The sequence below is a fragment of the Pseudorasbora parva genome, chromosome 14, assembly GCF_024679245.1.
Source record: "Pseudorasbora parva isolate DD20220531a chromosome 14, ASM2467924v1, whole genome shotgun sequence".
NCBI lineage: Eukaryota > Metazoa > Chordata > Actinopteri > Cypriniformes > Gobionidae > Pseudorasbora > Pseudorasbora parva.
In genome coordinates this window covers 32,557,871-32,577,669 of record NC_090185.1, presented here as the reverse complement: position 1 = coordinate 32,577,669, position 19,799 = coordinate 32,557,871, and the positions used below count along the sequence as shown (strand labels likewise).

The following is a 19,799-nucleotide window of genomic DNA, read 5'->3' as shown; positions in this document are numbered from 1 at the left end:
CCATCCATCCATCCATCCATCCATCCATCCATCCATCCATCCATCCATCCATCCTATCTATCTATCTATCTATCTATCTATCTATCTATCTATCTATCTATCTATCTATCTATCTATCTATCTATCTATCTATCTATCTATCTATCTATCTATCTATCTATCTATCTATCTATTCATCCATCTGCACGATTCTGGATAAATTGAGAATCGAGTAAAATTGAGATTGCGATTCGATCCCATAATTCTGAAGAAACAAAAAACTTCAGACAACTAAACAAAATAACATGCAAACTAGAGGTTCTGAAAAAACAGTATTTTTTGTCTGTTTAAAAGATATTCCATAGATTTGTTTCAGTATCTCATTCATCAAGACTTATTTCATTATTGTATGATTCAGCATTTGTGAATACATCTTTTAAATGAATGATTCAATGACACACCCTTTTTCAAACACTCACTTGTCGCCACCTCCTTGCGTAACGATAAGCCATACAATACATACAATACAAGTGTCAAAATACTTTCAAAAGATGATTTACTCTTACTTTGATCAATACTATGCTTATACCCAATACATCTTTATCCCGTTCTTTAAATGTTTTAAACACATAATTAAACGTCATACTGTGCATTTACATTGCAGCTGCTCTCCAGATCAGCGGCAGCACGAATGCAGATTTGAATGTTGCAGTGTGTCTTTCAGAGGCTAACCAAAGTCTTTGTTTTAAACAGTTTTACATCACAAGCAGAGCAGTGTCAGCAGAGCGTAATGTTTCATCACTGCCCATATCGATTAATATTTACATCGGAACCATGGTGGCCGAACCCCTCGGGGTGTGTGTCCACTGGTGTGGAACAGAGCAAGTGTTTTCAATTCATTCCTATGGAAGTTGAGCTTTAAGCTACCGCCAGTGTATACCCATCATTCATTAACTTGGGTGGCGGCAAAATGCGCACAGTGTTCACGCTCCACTGACGCTTGCGATGTGAAACATGCACAAAAGACACAGCAGAATCGTGGTCGTTAAGAAATTAAATCGCGTGGGTGTTTCAACCAAGATCTCAATCTTTTAACGGTCAATGATGCAGCTCTATTGTCTAGCCATATGTCTCTCTTTGTCCTATCTTTGTTTGGGGCTGGAGGCTGTTTACAGTCAAAGGGAAACTCCCAATGAGCACAAATATCTAATATTCAGTCAAATCTTCAGACACACACTTTTTCCTCAAGTTCCCAGCGGATGACACTGCAAAATCTTCAGTTCTCGAAACAGAGCGGGTCAATCAGACCACTGGCCACTGCAGGCCACCGTGACACTCCAGAACCCGGAGCTTTCAAAAGCTTCGATTTTTCAGGCATCCATTACCTCAAAAGCATGGCACTGCAGCAAAACAATCAATACGTACAGCAAACTGCTAACCCTGTGAATCAGAGCACTGATTATCCCAGCCCTTGAGGCTAAAGCCAAAACTCTCACCTCACCTGGTGACCCGCAGCTAATCCACTGCCCATTCACAAAATCTGTTTGACTATCAATACACATTCAGTCCTTGAAAATGCACTGTGAAAATTGATCAATATGTTATGATAAAATGATTTACATTACTCATCAATATAAGCTAAGCAATTGTATACAATAGGGCTGAAACAACTAATCGATAATAATCGATAATGAAAATCATTGATAACGATTCTCATTAATCAATTAGTCGGGTCTGCTCTCTGTACGCAAAGCTTCCACCAGTCGTGCCAAAAGACGGCACTGAATAACGCATTTTAATGGACAAAATGTGCATCTAGAAATAGCGGAGTGGAAACAGAGTGAGCTGATGCAGGAAAGGCACATGATCCAAGTGGCCGAAACATGAGAATTGTTTATTTTAAACGTCAAGCCAATGGATTATGTTATGTGTGTGCATCTGCGACTCTTCGTCCTCAGCGCAAAATGTTCATTTTACAGGTTATATCCACTGATCTTATATCCAGCACATCCTGACGGTCTTTGATAAACTTCAAAATTCACTGAACGAGCACCGGTGCGGCGGGCTCGTGCATGCGCTTTGGTCGAGAGGGACGCAAATAATATTAAGCGCAAAAACATTCTTTCGATGAAATATCTGCTGTTGGGCGCTAAATTTAGGTTTAAAAGTCAACATGTAATTCAATAACTTTATGAGAGTAGTGACTGTAAAGGGATAACAGCATGTAGTTGTCATTTTAAGCGTGTAAATATAAATGTAAGACATTTCTGAAGGATAAAGAACCATGTTTTTATTATAATAAAACCATGCTTTTACCGTATTAATTACCATTTGTATAACCGAAAATCTGATTAATCGCAAAAATAGTCAACCAACGAATTGATTATTAAAATAATCGTTAGTTGCAGCCCTAGTATACAAGATTTGCCATTTTTGTGACATGCGTTGTGACGTGCACCGCCGATTTCAAAATAAAGATTAGAACGGTTATGAATCAGCGTATTGATTCATGATTCGGATCGCAAACTGCTGAAATCACATGACATTCACGATCCAAATCATGAATCGATTCGCTGATACATAACATAGTACATAACATAGTGCTGATACATAACGTTCGAATCTTTGTTTTGAAATCGGCCCCTCACTATATAAGTCATTATTTAGTTTTTTTTGCACACAAAAACTATTCTCGTCGCTTCATAAAATGATTGCAGAGCCATTGTAGTGAGATGGGCTTTGTAACGACGTCTTTAGTGCCTTTATGGGTCTTGAGAGAGGAAATGACATTGGTGTCAATGAAGGCCTTTCTGAGCCATCGGATTTCAACACTAATATCTTCATTTGAGTCCCGAAGATGAACGGAGGTCTTACAGGTGTTGAACGACATTAGGGTGAGTAATTAATAGATTTCATTTTTGGGTGAAGTAACCCTTTAAGACACTATTTACCATAGAAGGAAAGTAGACTGTGATTTAAAAACTATAAAGACCCAAATCACCAAACAATCTTGACAATAAGCAACAAATTGCACCCAGGACTGTTTAAATTATCTCTACCAATCAAACGCCCGAGGTAGAATTGCAGGGTTTTGGGTTTTACCACTTTTACAGGCTGAAACATATTTCTTCCCTCTTTAAAAGACTGTATTTCACTGGCAATGCGGCTTGCATCTCTCATTCTTTGCCGGCGGGCTCTGAATATCAGGCTGTAGCCACAACCATTGACAGCTCTTGGGAACGAGCATTTTTTATTACTGACCTTTAAACTGCGACAGTCTGAAATTGAGCCACTTTTCTTTCAGGACCCAGAGGGGGCTAGAGCGAAAATCTATGAAAACTCTGTTACCAAGAAGTGAATTTGTGCAGATTGCATTCCTGAATTACTTTTAAATTCAAATTGTATTAACATGCTGACCCACATTTGTAATAAGTGACTTTTTTTTCATTCATGCGTTTAAAGAAAGAAGTCAATACACAGAATGTTTTCTGGTTTGTGCAACTTTTATAGGATTCTTCATCACTTCCTCACTGTAAACCCTAACACACAAAATACTATTATTTGTTTGAGTACGACAAACTTAAATTAACTCTTATGAGTATTAAGAGCTTTCTTTTTATTTTGAGTTCACAGAATTGAAATATTTCAAGTAAACTGAACAATTGCTCTGTTTTGAGTTGTATGAACTAATTTCCTTTAATTTATACGAACTTAAGTTTAACTGGAACTGGGATGGGATTTTTTATTTCCCAGCATGCTTTGCCCATGGCACTCGAAAAGGGAGAAAAGTAATAAATAGAAGTAACATGCAATTTTTATGATCCCAGATCCCTCTTTTTTTGTGAGAATTATTAAAATGTTACATATTTTGCAAGGGGTATGAAACTTATGAGCAGAACTGTATCTTATAGGATGCTTTTGCAGACTGTTAGCATCTAAAAATCACCAATTGCTGTTTATATTAATTTCCTGTTACATTCATTTAAAGTTTAAATGAAATAAACGACTTTCAAATTCAACATAATCATTTTGGTAATCTAAAATACTTTTCAGATGTCACTGTAATTTGATAACAACCCATTTTAAATGTAACTGTCATGAAATGTCACTCAAATTTTAGAAACGTAACTAAGTTTGTATTTCGTTACTCCCGACCCTGTGCAGTCCTACAAACTCAAAACTTTCGTAGTTCTGCTTACTTAAAATTGGAAACATCATAACTCAAAAAAAAAAAATTGATTTAACTGAGTCCCTCAAATTCGAGTTAGCCCAACTTATTCAGGTTAACAGTGCTCTGGGAGATCAAGGTAGTCTCAAATAAACAGATTCAAGAAGAAAAGCAGACTAAAGGTGACCATCAACATCATTTTGAGATGTTTCTTCTTGCTAGATCTAGAAGATCTTGCTTCATCTACTGCCGGGACAGGTGCTCTTCTCGTAGTGCTCCTGATAAAGGAAGATTACTCATGGAAAAAGTGAGTGAAGTCTCGATCAATACTAGAGGACAGACGTGCCATTGCTAATATCACATGATCAGTCCTGTTATCTGAACGAGGCAGCACATCCAGGCCAGGGTGCCGATGTGCAGCTTTCATCAAAGCAATCAATGATACGTCCATGAATCAGAGCCCTCGTCCTGAGATGGGTACACAACAATCCCATTAACTGCATCCGCAGGACTGAGGGAACGGTAGGCTAAAGCTAGCTAACTGCCACAAAAGAAAGCCAAGCTAATCATAAATAAAACATGCATTACTGTTCTGTAGCTGAAGTACAGAGGCGCCCTGATATTCTGTGTTCAAAGTCTCTCGGTTCCATTTAAGTATTCAGAATTATCCTGGTTTCTAAAGTAAAGACTGCCGGCAGCAGTCAAGTTACACTGAGAGAAAAACGCAGAGACAGGAGATTTTGTCTAGTAAGATGCAGGACGATCTGAACTAAGAGTGGGTGGAAAATGTTGATATATATCTCTTGGCGCTTTCCATGAAGAGGTTACAAAAAAACGTCTCTTTTAACACTTTCCCCGCCAGCGTTTAAAAAAATTAACTTGCCAGCCACGGGCAGGACTTTTGACAATTTTCAAAAATATTGTATAGCCCATAGAATATTTAGTTTAATGAATATCTGAGCAGGCAATATATCAAAAATAGAGCTGACCCTCTTCTTTTAAACAAAAACACCCTGTTTTATTCTAGCTTCAACACTTGAATATGGGTAAGTTTCATAAACAAAGCAACATTTTGAACAAAAAGCTGAGAAAATCACGTTTTTGTGAAAGACTGATTCCAGATCAGATTCAGAGCGATGATCAAACACAGATGGAGTAGATCGAGTCCATCAACACTCCTAATGCTTCACAGTCCTGTAGCTCGTCCTGGGTCCACATTTCATTCACTAACATTAGATAGTTTTGATTTATATGATGTTTAATAATGATGATCACGTTATTTTTCATATGCATATGATTACATACGATCGCTCATTTTACTGCGTCTTAAGCCTAGTTCAGACTGCACGATTTTCAAACTCGTCGGGTCACTGGTCTTTTCACACTGCATGACTATCTGGGGCAGAGTTCAGTCACTGCTGGGTTCACACTGCATGACTTTACAAGAGGAAGAATTGCCGACAACTCTCTCTCTGGTGCGGAAACTACATTTCCCAACATTCCCAACCAAACACACGTGCGATGTAAACAACGCGAGATCACACATGCGTCAGTCAGGAGTTCTCGCGTGAGACTTGGAATTGTTATTAAAAATAATAAACTCCACAAAGATTGCTCTAAATAGTCTGTGTGCTGATTTGTGAAGAAAAAGAAAAAAGTATATTGCGGAGGAAATTGTTGGAGACAGAGGGAGCAAGGATTGTGTTCTGCAAAGAGGGTTTGAGGTAAATAAATAATTTTGCAATGTGCTGCGGCTGGATGTGCTAATGTTTGGGCTTCTCACTGATTAGCGATTCTCTCTGATCACATCTTTGATCATTCACACTGTGTGATTGTCATTCGCATGCATGAGCACGGATTTGCCTATGATTTTGGGCGTTTGTCTGCGATTACGCAAAACCTGTCGGCGAGTTAAAATCGGGGCTAAAATCGGGCAGTGTGAACTCAGCTTTACTCGCGTGTGTTTTGATCGGGAGATGCAGTACTCATTCAGAAGATCCGCGAAAGCGCCACCTAGTGTCGACAGTGAAAACACGGGAACCCGGAAAATTCCATGTTTGGCCTCGAAGCGTTTTCTCACAAATAACGGAAAATTCTGTCTATGGTGGCGAAAGAGTTAAAATGTATTATTTCAACAAATGGTCATGATTAACCTTCAGAAAACAATTTCTGTCCATCTTAGAGATCAAACAAAGTGTTGTATGAGCAATTCTAGCCCTCTGTTTGTCCATTTAGGGCTACTGTAGAAACATGATGGTGCAAAATGGTGACTTTATTGTAAGGGTGTAAGTAGATAGAAATGGCTCATTCTAAGGTAATAAAACATAACATTTTTTCAAAGTTACTTATAGTTAGTAGAATGTCTAAAGTGGGCCATTGAAATTAAGTGTTACCCTGAATGTTACCCTAAGTGGTTTTTTAGAGTTTATATACTTTGAGGTCAAACATGTATGCGAAAAACCTTTTCGCATAGTTTCTAGGAATGCTCCAAATGATCGGCCACTTATCTGAAAATATTGATAATTACGTCATTTGATTCAATGTGTCATCCCTCAGCTTGCCGATCACATAAACCGGTAATTTTTTTATGATGCAAAAGATGCAAGCTTGTAAAAAATTTCTACTCATTAAATTGGGATGGGGGTAGTCCATCAGAGGATGGGTACATGGTGGTCATAAAGGGATGGACATGGTCAGAAACAATGCTCAGGTAGGCCGTGGCATTTAAACGATGCCCAGTTGGCACTAAGGGGCCTAAAGTGTGCCAAGAAAACATCCCCCACACCATTACACCACCACCACCAGCCTTGCACAGTGATAACAAGGCATGATGGATCCATGTTCTCATTCTGTTTACGCCAAATTCCATAAACAGAAATCGAGACTCATCAGACCAGGCAACATTTTTCCAGTCTTCAACTGTCCAATTTTGGTGAGCTCATGCAATTTGTAGCCTCTTTTTCCTATTTGTCAATCAATCAATCAACTTTATTTATGTAGCGCTTTTACAATCACGATTGTGTCAAAGCAGCTTCACAGTGTCAAACAGGATAATATTGCGACAAAATTAGATTTGGCTGTACAGTCGTACTGGAGAAAACAGTGATGTTATCAGCTTATTTTAATTTATCATATAGCGACAATGTTGGCAGATCAGTAGTATAGTTTATAGAATTAAATAAGACCTAATTCATACATTTTATTTGTATAATAAGTTGAATAACTTTAATCATATTTTTAGTGTCCCCAACTGAGCAAGCCAAGCCAAAGGCGACAGGGGCAAGGAACCAAAACTCCATCAGGGCATGATGGAGAAAAATAAACCTTGGGAGAAACCAGACTCAGTCGGGGTGCCAGTTCTCCTCTGGCCTATTAACACACCGTGTAAGATTATTATTCTGGCAACCTTACAGGTCAGAAATCATATTAGATCGGATTATTCAAAATTTTCAGGGTATCACGGAAGAGACTATTTATTTAGGATGGGACGTCGATTACACAAGAGTATGAATACATGAAAGATCGGAATTATTGCGCCGAAGTCGGGTTTTGAGCATGTCGTGCCAGTGAGGCAAATTCGGAGGAGACACCATTTGACACGGCTCAGCAGACACTCCAGGATGCGTTGGTCATGTCCAGGCAGGTCCACTTGTCCATTTGTAGTGGGGATGAGTGGTACTCGGTGGGGTCTTCTGCTGTTGTAGCCCATCTGCCTCAAGGTTGTGCGTGTTGTGGCTTCACAAATGCTTTGCTGCATACCTCGGTTGTAACGAGTTGTTATTTCAGTCAAAGTTGCTCTTCTATCAGCTTGAATCAGTCAGCCCATTCTCCTCTGACATCTAGCATCAACATCGCATACTGGATGTTTTTCCCTTTTCACACCATTCTTTGTAAACCCTAGAAATGGTTGTGCGTGAAAATTCCAGTAACTGAGCAGACTGTTAAATACTGGCCTGTCTGGCACCAACAACGCTCAGAATTGCTTAAATGCAAAATGCAACTTTCTTTCCCATTCTGACATTCAGTTTGGAGTTCAGGAGATTGTCTTGACCAGGACCACATCCCTAAATACATTGAAGCAACTGCCATGTGATTGGTTGATTAGATAATTGCATTAATGAGAAATTGAACAGGTGTTCCTAATAATCCTTTAGGTGAGTGTATAACTCAAAACTAAAATGTTGACCCAGGACAAGTTATAGAACTGTGGAGCTTTGAGGGTGTTGATGAACTCAATCTACTCCATTCGTGTTTTGATCATTATTCTGAATTAGATCTGGATGTAGTCCTTGACAAAAACATGATTTTTATCAGCTTTTATATCAAAATGTTGTTGTTTTTTTAATGAAACTTACCTATATTCAAGTGTTGATAAAAAAAGAAATGCATGAAGCAAGAATAAAACATTTTTGTTCAAAAGCAGAGAGTTATATTCAGATATTTAAAAAACAAAATATCCTGTGGGCCATAATACTTTTGTGAAAATTACCAAAAAGTCTAGCGGTGGCTGTAAATGTTTTTCAAAAGCCCTGACGGGAAAAGAGTTAATAACTTATTTCCCATAAACTGACAAAAATATTTATGTTGTTATGATCTCATTGTGTGATGAGACACCAATTTCTACTTTATGCATGGCAAGTGTCTTTTATATTATTTACAAGATTTTTCATCAGCACCTGTAAAAAAAGTTTTTTGCATTTTCCAAAAACATTAGATTAAAAGTTGTATGACTTACCCTCACACTTTTCTAGGATCTGAACCGTCTCTCCAATCTCTAGAGTCAGACCATGTGAAACAGATCCTCGGAAACTACAGACCACTGGGGAAAGATAAAAAAATAAGAATAAAACGAGTTAGATGTGTATCAAAAGAATTCAGAGACAATGCGTACAAAATAAAACCACAAAACAATAAATAACTACAAACTCGAAAGAATGATTCCAAATGACGCATATCAGGGACTTCAAGCTGGATGGACTGCATAAAAAAATAAGATCAATTTGTTGACAGTGCAACACAAAATTGAATCACTATTCCCAACATTACTCCACCAATATAGTCCACTTGAAGGAGTGAATGAAAACGAGTGAGTCAATTCAGACAGTGATGTGCCGGAAGGGCTTCCGCTTTAGCATAGTTTGCACTTGCTGTTTAGAACAGCAAGTTTTTCATTTAAAACAAATGAAAACATGTATCTTGAACTCTGTCACAGAAACTATGCATAAACCTTAAGGGGGGGTGAAACACTCAGTTTCAGTCAATCTCATGTCAATCTTGAGTACCTATAGAGTAGTATTGCATCCTCCAAATCTCCGAAAAGTCTTTAGTTTTATTATATTTGTAAAAGAAATATGGGCTGTACCGAGTCTTTCCGGAAAAAACCGAGCGCCTGGAGGCGTATCGTGTGGGCGGAGCTAAAGAATGACGATCGCGAACAAAGCGGTGACGTCCTCAAGCGTGGAGAAAACCCATGGCTATCGAGCTAATAGATGTGATCCAGAATCAAATCTGAGGCAGAAATAAATTGAACAGGAGAAACGGCAACATCAGGACGTCCGTCTCTGTGGTATGTACTGTAGTGTCCTGTCAACATTTGTCTTTACTCTCAGTTTATGAGGACATGATTCGGTTTATGGACTAGGGCTGGGACAACGCGTCGACGTCATCGATGACGTCGACGCAAAAAATACGTCGACGCAAAATATGCGCGTCGATTCGTCAGACTCAAAATAAAGATGGCGGCGCCGGAGAGTAGTAGCAACCATAGATGTACATAATAAAGTATATTATGTAATTAAGTATATTATTTATTATGTATATCTATGGTAGCAACACGAGTGGCTCCTCAGACTTTCAGAAGTGCAAGGCTTGCGGGTTGGCCACAGTCTATGGGGTTGGCGCGCGGTGCGCACGGAGCATCACAGGGATGCGCGCACGCGTTTTGTTGTCACGGCTACATAAACAAATTTCTGCACACAGGAAGACAGATGTTTTGGTAATATTTGATGTATTTTAATCACAAAAACAAACGTTTGCATCGAGTGAAAGCATCGGACACATTGGCTACGTTACCTACATAATAAGCTGTTTTAAATGTAAAATGTTCAATGTCTAATCGCGCTGATGTGACCGAGGGTATCCATCCTCTAAGAGAGCAGTTTCATCCCAGGACTATTCCGGTTTTAAACGGAGTATTGGCGCCCGTAATGCACTCTACATGTAACTGTTTTCACTGTCATGCCGCGGATGCGCGTGGCGTTTCTGTTGCGGGTCAGCCACGGGGCTGCGTGGCGTTTTCTCTGCCTTTGCACACTAGAAGCGTGTCTGACGCGGCGCTGCTGCTGCTATTGATGCGGAGGGAAGCCCTATTCCTAATGTTAAACATAAATAGCCTACTGATACAGCAAAGAAAACGTCGGGAGTAGCCACATATCTATGGTATTGACGGCAAAATAGGCTACAAAATATGTCGTTCTGTATTGACAGTTGCAACATTTCAAAATCGATAATTGACGTTTTTTATTATTACAATTAGGCCTATATCTGCATTTATGTAAACCTACAGACTTTCAAACATGAAAATGTAATTTAATAATATGTATTCGTGTCAAAATGATATATAAACATCTTTTCCTATTCTATTTTGCCTGGAGACGCTCCCAACACACGTGAAAAATAGGCGCTCTTCTATTTCCAGCATGCACGCGTTTTCCGCGCGCCACAGGCAGTGTGCAAACTCCAACCTGTTAACATGGGAGCCGAAACAAAAACGGACACGCCACGCAGCCGAGACGCTCACGCTTGCAGTGTGTCCCCGGATTTGATTAACCAACTTGTTGATATTTAATCGATGGGCATAGCCTGTAGGCTGAGTTGCATACATAGAAAAATCGTATAATATGTTTCTTTGTTGTAGGTTTATACTTATTTATTGTGTGTGTGTGTGTGTGTGTGTGTGTGTGTGTGTGTGTGTGTGTGTGTGTGTGTGTGTGTGTGTGTGTGTGTGTGTGTGTGTGTCTGTGTAGCCTACTTTATGTTTTCAAGGTTTTATTGAATGCATTGCTCTTGTATAGTCTTACTTTGAAATTTTAAGAGCAATAAACATATATTGCAATGTTAAAGGGGGGGTGAAACACTCAGTTTCAGTCAGTGTCATGTCAATCTTGAGTACCTATAGAGTAGCATTGCATCCTGCATATCTCCGAAAAGTTTTTATTTTTTTAATAATTATATAAGAAAGATGCGCTGTTCCGAGTCTTTCCGAAAAAAGCCGAGCGGGTGGGGGCGTGTCGTGTGAGCGGAGCTAAATAATGACGTGTGCAGCAGCGCGCTGTGTGTTGAGTCGAGCGTCATCCCTAACAGCGGAAAAAAACTTTATTCAAAATAAAAATATGGCTTTTAATCAGATACAGCCATACATCTATGATCCGGAATCAGACCCAGAGGCTGCAGTTGAACAGGAGCAGCAGCAAAAACGACTAGAGCAGGACGTCTCTATGTGGTACAAGTTATACACTAACTATATAATATGCTTAGCGGCTTGTGTTATTTACATATTTATACTTGAATTATATCGTCGTATTTTTGTCTTTGAAGGTGTACATGTGGGAAGTGCAGTTGTGCACGTGTGTTTGTGTGTTTACGCGTGGTTTGTGTAGACAGTAAGCGGACTAAAAGCAGTCTCACTCACCCTTCTAACGTTGGGACTGCTCCATCCTTCAGCATTAGGCGATTGGGAAAATTCGGCGTCGAGCTGGGCCTTGTTTATGAAACAGTCGGCACCGAAATGCAGCGAACAGATATAAACATTCGCGCAACTCAGTTGCTGATCCGGAAAAGCAAATTACATCCACTGTTGCCTTAACGCGGGGTTTTTGGCGAATCTGTGCAGGACTGTCTTGGTCTGGCAACCAAAAACGCACTTTTTTGGTGACATTGTTATGTGCACATCACCTGTTTAGCATCCTACAAGCCCCGCTTTGATGGGCGTAGGCTGTTGCTTTCGCTCTCTCCCTCGCTCTCTCTCACGCGCTTCCGGTAGAATTGTCCGTAAGGCCCATACAAGGAAATTCCGCCCCATTAACGTCAAAGGGGACGCAGGATCTCAAAAAACTTGCCGAAACTTATGACTAACCGGAAGTAGTATTTTTGACAAAGAAATACTCCCATCAAACGTCCACCTTAACTTTTGAAACTTTGTCTATGTTTAGTATGGGATTCAAAGTCTTTAACAGTGTAAAAAGATCAGTATGCATGAAACAGCATTTCACCCCCCCTTTAAGGAATTCGTTTTTTCATTCAGATAATTAAATCAACATGTATAAATTGCTATTAGGCAATTAATGGGGAGATAATCGGTAATCGAATCGAATCGTAACCGAATCGGACAGGAAAAATTAATCGTTAGATTAATCGATGCATCGAAAAAAATAATCGCTAGATTAATCGTTTAAAAAATAATCGTTTATCCCAGCCCTATTATGGACTATTGTATGCGACCAAACCTTAGTAGCAAGCAAAACGGTTTTGCACGTCAGACTAGTGTAACGTTATACATAGAACAGCAATGGAGTCCGTTAGTGCATTTGAATGACGAAGCACGCGATCGTATCGTTTACTGATGTTTACTCACGCGACGATAAGCAACAGCACAGACATTTGAAGCAGTTTTACTCACCGGCTGCTTCCAAAGCAGGACCGAACCTTTATCGCTGGGACGGCTCCGTCAAAAACACACTTCTTGGAGTGTGGAGATCCACTTTGCGATGCGACTGAAGCATTTCTGCGTTCAAATCGGTTCAAATGCAGCGCTGCCTTCCCGGGAATGCTGTGCTGAAGCGTTGAAGTCGCTTAATGTCAAAGTGGAGGAATGAAGTGGAGCGCGGCGCGGACTATAACCGACATAAGTGTTCACGGACGACTGGATCTGCAGCTGAGAGTGTTTACGGGTGTGCATTTCCTCTGTCGCTCTAGTTACGCGCGCGCGCACCCTACCGGGAGAAGAGCCCGTACGGCCCGTACAAGGACCTTCCGGTCTATTAATGTCAAGTCGACCCATACTCGAAAAAAACTCTCCGAAACATCGGTAAATTCAACACTTCCATAACTTTAAAGGGTTACTTCAGTGATTAGCATAAGCTCAGGCAGCTGCAGGCATTCATGGAAACGGAGCGGCCGGCGGAGCAAAGTAAGTGTTTTAACTTCTCAAATAATTTCCAATTAAAAGTTAAGCTTACAAAGTCATGAACTGAAAACGCGCCAGACTGAACACGCGCTGAGAACTACTGCCACGAGCGCTGACACGTTTACCTGAGCTCTCATCATGACTCATCATGATCTCATATGACTCCTGTTGCGTTTGTGACACTCACAGACACGTTCAGTTTTTAATTGTAGTGTCTATTCTCTAACTGAACTGATTTTATGAAGATGAACGTGGTGGTGGGAAAGTAAAAGTGATTCAGTAGCGGTGGCTTTGGGAGTGTCCTCATAGGGCAGCGAAGCATTCTGGGAATTGTTGTCTTTCATCCCCATGAGACAAAAAGTCTTTTCTTAGTATAGAAAGTACCAAATTCAAAAATAATTTCACATTTATGCTACATTAATGACCCAGTTTAAATACAGATTTATCCTCCCAACACTGAAGTACCCCTTTAAGTAAAATAGTGGAGAATAGTGTGAATAATTGTTGCTCTGTATGCTCTATATACATTTATTTTTCAGATGCTAAGATTTGATGGAGGCTTTAGTAGTAAATGCACTGGATACTATATTTGAAGCCTGGAACTTTAGCTGTCGTTCAGGGATAAGCCAAGCTAAGGACAAAGCTACTATAATATTCAGGTCATCTATGGTCCATGATTTTGCCGCTGGATTCAGTTGAACACAATGTGTCTGTTTGCTTTTTAAAGTTAATACACTTTTATTATTACTCCAGGAAATCCACGGTGATAATTTGGTATCAGCCACCGCTGTTTTTATTCAAGTTTATCAAAGGTTTTTATTAATAAATAATAAATACTGACATTTTATTTGAAGATTTAATTAGATTTAATTAGACATTTTTTCCCTCAAAATGCTGATAATATAATACATAGTGATTTTTTTTATGTCATCTACTAAGGTTTCACCATAGTGCAGATGGACAGAGCAGCACTGTGGAAATAATAGGATTTATTTTCAATGAATGCATTCTGGAAGAAAAAAAACCCCACAAAAAAGCGGACGTGCCGATTTAAAAGCAGAGATATTCTGAATTGCCATGGTAACCTGGACAGAGCATCCCAGGGAATTATCAAATCCATCCTGATTAAAAAGCTCATGTGTGAGAGAGTCTTGCTGTTCCCAGCTTTCCCAGAGCTGATATTTGGGAAGCACATGGGGAAAATACTTCTAAAGTCAACATGGCATCAAAAATGTACTTACTTAAAACACATTCCTGGTCTTATTGCGACTATTTATCTGTGGAACGCATGCATTTCACATGCACATGCTTTTTAGGTATTGTTTTAGCAAAGTCACATTCAGTCTGGCTCCATTCTGGTGTGTGCCACCTAATTTTATCCATCCGATCAATTCCAGAAGAATGACATCAAGTCTTGTCCTGCATTTCTTATCCTTTTTAACTGAAGAGAAACATCACATTACAGAAGTAAAATGGCAAATGGCAATTCATGTTAACTTTATTTGCCAAAAAATAGCTTAAAGGGATAGTTAACCCCAAAAGGGTCTTTGTTTCTTCAGTAGAACACAAATGAAGTTTTTGAACTCCAACCATTGCACTGTGCCAGTCAAACCGATCGTTTAGTGTCTTAAGACATCAATGTGTCGTCATGAGCAGCAGGGTTTAATTTGAAGTTTTTTTTTTACTCTCCTAGAATTACACCCCATTGACATGCATAATACGACTGGCAGACTACAACGTGTTTTTTCACAAATGAGCAAAATGGTGATTTTTGTCATTTAAAATGACTTTGGGGTGGTAATTTCCAGAAATTTGCAGAAAAAAATGAGGATCCTAAATTTACCATATTATGTTAGATGCACAATAGTCAATAGGCTTCAGTTGTTTTTTCCGCCGTTGTTATTTTTTGATTAACATTATTGACACAGACAGGAGTGTGTTTAGCTTATTTAAAGTTGCTTTCACGTTAAAGGAACACTCCACTTTTTTTGTAAAAAATAGGCAAATTTTCCAACTCCCCTAGAATTAAGTTTTAGGTCGAGTTTTACCTTTTTCAAATCCATTCACCTCAAGGTCTGACGGTAGCAATTTTAGCATAGCTTAGCATACATCATTGATTCTGATTAGACCGTTAGCATCTAGCCCAAAAATGTCCAAAGATTTTTTAGGCGCTGCGAAATATCGTTGGGCCGCTGCACCCATGGTATGGCAGTAACGTTCCTGGATTATTATGCAGGAATGAGAGTATAGTTCCTAGCCATATCGGTCTAGAAAATCTCAACTTTTAATTTTCCTAGGGGAGAAAAAAAGTAAATTGTGTTCCTTTAAGACCTACAGTAATGCATGATTCAATACTGACACACATTTCAAACTTGTTCACTCAAGACGTAACCGCCAAGACTGACATTTAGACTTTGTTTTTCAAGGGCAATAAGCCTAAAAATAGAATAAGTTCGGTGCACTCGTGCGAGCGCGGGCAGGCGGCAAAGGCATGCACAGAATCCATAGCCAGTGTGACATCAGTCCGAGTGTCAGTACCGAAAAGAGTTTGTGGTTCACGTCGCTCTATTAACTCTTTTTTAGTGCTACTTATTTGGTCATTCATCCATCTTGAGTATTTGCCCTGCCGTGCCAAGCTTTCACTTTCACACAGACCGCATACTGTGCATACACAAACATCTGTATCCTTACAGCTTTAATGGGGTGATGAATTGAGAAATCAACTTTCCCCTGAGCTTTTGATATATAAAAGGTCATGGTAATCATGGAATATCCTGTAAGTTTCAGAGCTAAAAAACGTCCTTGTTAGTCAAAGAAAAGCTTTTATTGACACCAAGCCCAGAAAACGGTCGTGAGCTTCATCTTTACTTCATCGCGCGCCAAAACACCACCTCTACAGAACGTGTAATCTAGTAGCCCCGCCCACCGACTCATTGAGCCGTTCGGATCACGCTAGCCAGCAGCAATAAACATGCCGAAGAAGATAGCAAGATATTGTGGAAGAACACAGTCGCTGCATAAGCTTCCTTCGGATCCTAATATTAGCAATGTGTGATACTTCATTTATTTTTAATGAAGTTACAGCTCACATGGGGAAGACATTTGTGTGTTTGCTTCATTTCACCGCTGAATCGTTTGTAAACAAGTCTCAGGTGCTGGATTTGCAGACATATTGCGATTAAAACACAATGCTGTGCCTTCTATGTTGGATCCAACAGGAATGGTGCAACACACTTATGTGAGTAAAACGTCTTTTTTATATGTAATAGTAGTCCCGGGGCTGTGTGTTTCAAGGCAGGCTATAAAAACGTAAGCCTGTTGACAGGCCGGTGAATCTCAAATAGTGAAATAATATTCCTTTCTTGATCTGGTGTGTGTTTACGCGTTTACGAGCCGTGTGAGAGAATCATTTCGGATGCCGCTTTCAAAACAACCCTTCCCTCATGTGAACTGACCTGACAGGCGCATGGATATGACAGGAGTTGAAGCTCATTAAATATGCAAATCTTCTCAAATCCTAGCCGTGAACGTTTACTTCCAAATCTCCAGTGCTGCACACCCATCAAAACCCCGCGTTCAGGAGAGAGCCTCAAAACCAGTGTAGAAAATAGCCTATTACTTATTAGTTATCATGTTTTTGAATGTAAAAACCACACAAATGTTAAAAAAAGCCAGTTAATGACACCTTTAAATATATATGGAATAGTTCAAATAGATAATATTATTTATTTCATTGACAAAATTACAAATTATGCAGGATTGCAGAATCCCAAACAACTGGGGGAACTGAAAAAATGATCCAATGATTTACTCTCCCTCAAGTCATCCTAGGTGTATATGACTTTCTTTTTTCTTTCAGCCAAACACAATCAGAGTGAATGGTACCTGAGATTTTGAAGCCCAAAGCAAGTGCATCCATCCATCATAAAAGTGCTCCTCACGGCTCCAGAGGGTTAATAAAGGCCTTCTGAAGCGAAGCGTTTCCATATTTATAACTTTATAAACTATAATCACTGTCTTTTGCTAATGGCTGTATGCGAGTAGAGTTCCAGCCGAGGAGTGACCTCTGACCTGACACTTGGCGCATTGATGAATGCGGAAGGCGAGTCTAAAAACAAAAAATAAATAAAAGAGAAATGTGGGAGGAGCTTGAGTTTGTTGCCCAGCTCTATTTTTTTTAACCGTGAGAGGTGTCTACTCTCACCTTAGATTACGCTACGGTAATTTAGGATCCTCATGTGCTGGTATATATATATATATATATATAATGTAATAAATATTTTTCTTAAAAAAAAAAAAAAATGTTTCAGAAGGCCTTTATTAACCCATTGGAGTCATGTGGAGTCCTTTTATGATGGATGGATACACTTTTTTGGACTATTCACTCCCATTATAAAGCTTGGAAGAGCCAGGATATTTTTTTTATATATAACTCTGATTGTATTCGTCTGAAAGGAGAATGACATAAACCTAGGATGGCTTGAGGGTGAGTAAATCATGGGGTAATTTTCATTTTTGGGGAAAAAATCCCTTAAAATGTGTACATAAATAAAAAAAATAAATGTCTTTGAAGAGATATTTTTGGACAAAACACATTCCTAAAATAAACCGCCCCTTAGTCTACATTTGATTCCACGTGAATGTAATAGTTTTTCAGTTAAAACATCCCCCAAACTGGAAAACAAGACATGCGTTGCTGATTTCATTATATAAAAGGCGAGATTATAACGGTCAGACAGGCAGACCAGCTGAAATGCCCAGAACAAAGCTGAGTAATTTCTCTGAATCCATCTGTATTTGTGCAACATGATCCAGTCTGGCTTGTTTTGCTGCTGTACACAGACGTCTGATGGGGCCTCTCAAAATCTCAAATTGATATCCACGTCTGCTCTTTCCAACATCTTGTCAAGAAGCAAAGTGTTCATGGTGTTACCATGCAACCGGCTAGCTCCGAGAAACCATCTATTTGAATTGCACAATGGTTTAGATGCCATGTTGCACACATTTACTTGTATAATATATTCCCGATGCAAACAGGACAGCTTTCCCTGAGGAGTTTCACAGAAAGATTCTTGCACTATTTGAAGGAGATCATGTACTCATTTGAACAGCACAGCAGTAGTTATAATGACTTTTTTATGCAAAATAAACTTTTATAAGGGTTTGAAAATTCTGAAAATAATAATTAAATTATCTCAATTGTGACGTTCTCAAGACACCAAAATATCAGAGTTAACAATCAGACAGGGACAGAGCGTCTTTCAGGATTTGTCATGCTCATTGACTCATTTCTGATGACATTGTGCCATTTGTTATTTATTTTCAAAGATCACGGTTTAATATTTAATGCTTGTTAAGAGACTCTCGCTGCAGTTTCCAAGAAAACATGTGACTGCCGCCAGAGGTCTGCATTTAGTGAATAATTCAATAGCTATTAAAAGAGCTTTTCATGAGTTAATCCCACTAAAAGACAGCACGACATAAACAATATGTGTTTTGAATATAAGACTTTGCTATTAATGGTATCATAAATGGCACTGTGATGGCCCTAATGCTATAAAGAAAATGCTGGAAAGTTAATATAGAGGGCGCCATCAACAAAGAGCGAAAACCCCTTTCAGACAAACAAATTAATATTTATATGGCTATGAGTAGACAGGAATTTTTAACGTCACCTTGACATTAAGTCTATGAAGAAAAATGCATGTATAAATACAGAAAATACATTAGAAATATCAAATTCTTTTGTAAAGAATCAAATTTAATAATATCCATTATCCAAAGCCAATAAAACTTTTTTGTAACTTTTTTCTATAGACTTACTTCTCTGTGGTGTATACAGATAACTTACAACAGAAATTAACACTAAATATAAAAAAGGCAGTAAAACATGATTATTTAATGGATAAACCATCATTATGTGATGTATATAACTGCTAGGCTAACCAATGCTATCTTGCAACACAGAAATTAACACTAAATATAAAAAAATAGGCAAAAATGTGATTATTTATTTGATAAACCATGTAATGTATAACTGTTAGGCTAACCAATGCTAACTTACCACACAGAAAATAGACAATAAAATGTGGTTATTTAGTATAAACCATCCTTATTTGACGTATACAACTGCTAGGCCAACCAATGCTAACTTACCACACAGAAAATACACAATAAAATGTGGTTATTTAGTATAAACCATCCTTATTTGACGTATCCAAAGCTAGGCCAACCAATGCTAACTTACCACACAGAAATGAACACTAAAAATGCATAAAGTAGATAATAAAACATAGTAGATAAACAATGACGTATAACTGCTAGGCTAAGCAAAGCTAACCTACAACATAAATCACTAAATATCCAAAAAATAGGCAATAAAACATAGTTATTTAGTAGATAAATCCTCATTATGTGACGTACGTAACTGCTAGGCTAACCAATGCTAACTTACAACAGAGATAAACG

The 19,799-nt window shown here is 38.8% G+C and overlaps 1 protein-coding gene across 10 annotated transcripts in view; it reads right to left on the bottom strand.

The window, feature by feature from the left end:
- dock3 (dedicator of cytokinesis 3) overlaps positions 1-19,799 on the bottom strand; it is a 304,695-nt gene that overhangs the window by 217,380 nt on the left and 67,516 nt on the right. For all 10 annotated transcript variants that reach the window (XR_010897931.1, XM_067416279.1, XM_067416269.1 and 7 more), the window contains one exon: positions 8,883-8,966. Coding sequence is in view for 9 of the 10 variants with exons in the window: in XM_067416279.1 (XP_067272380.1) it covers positions 8,883-8,966 (84 nt within the window). In the remaining variant the exon portion in view is untranslated. The remainder of the gene's footprint in view (positions 1-8,882; positions 8,967-19,799) is intronic.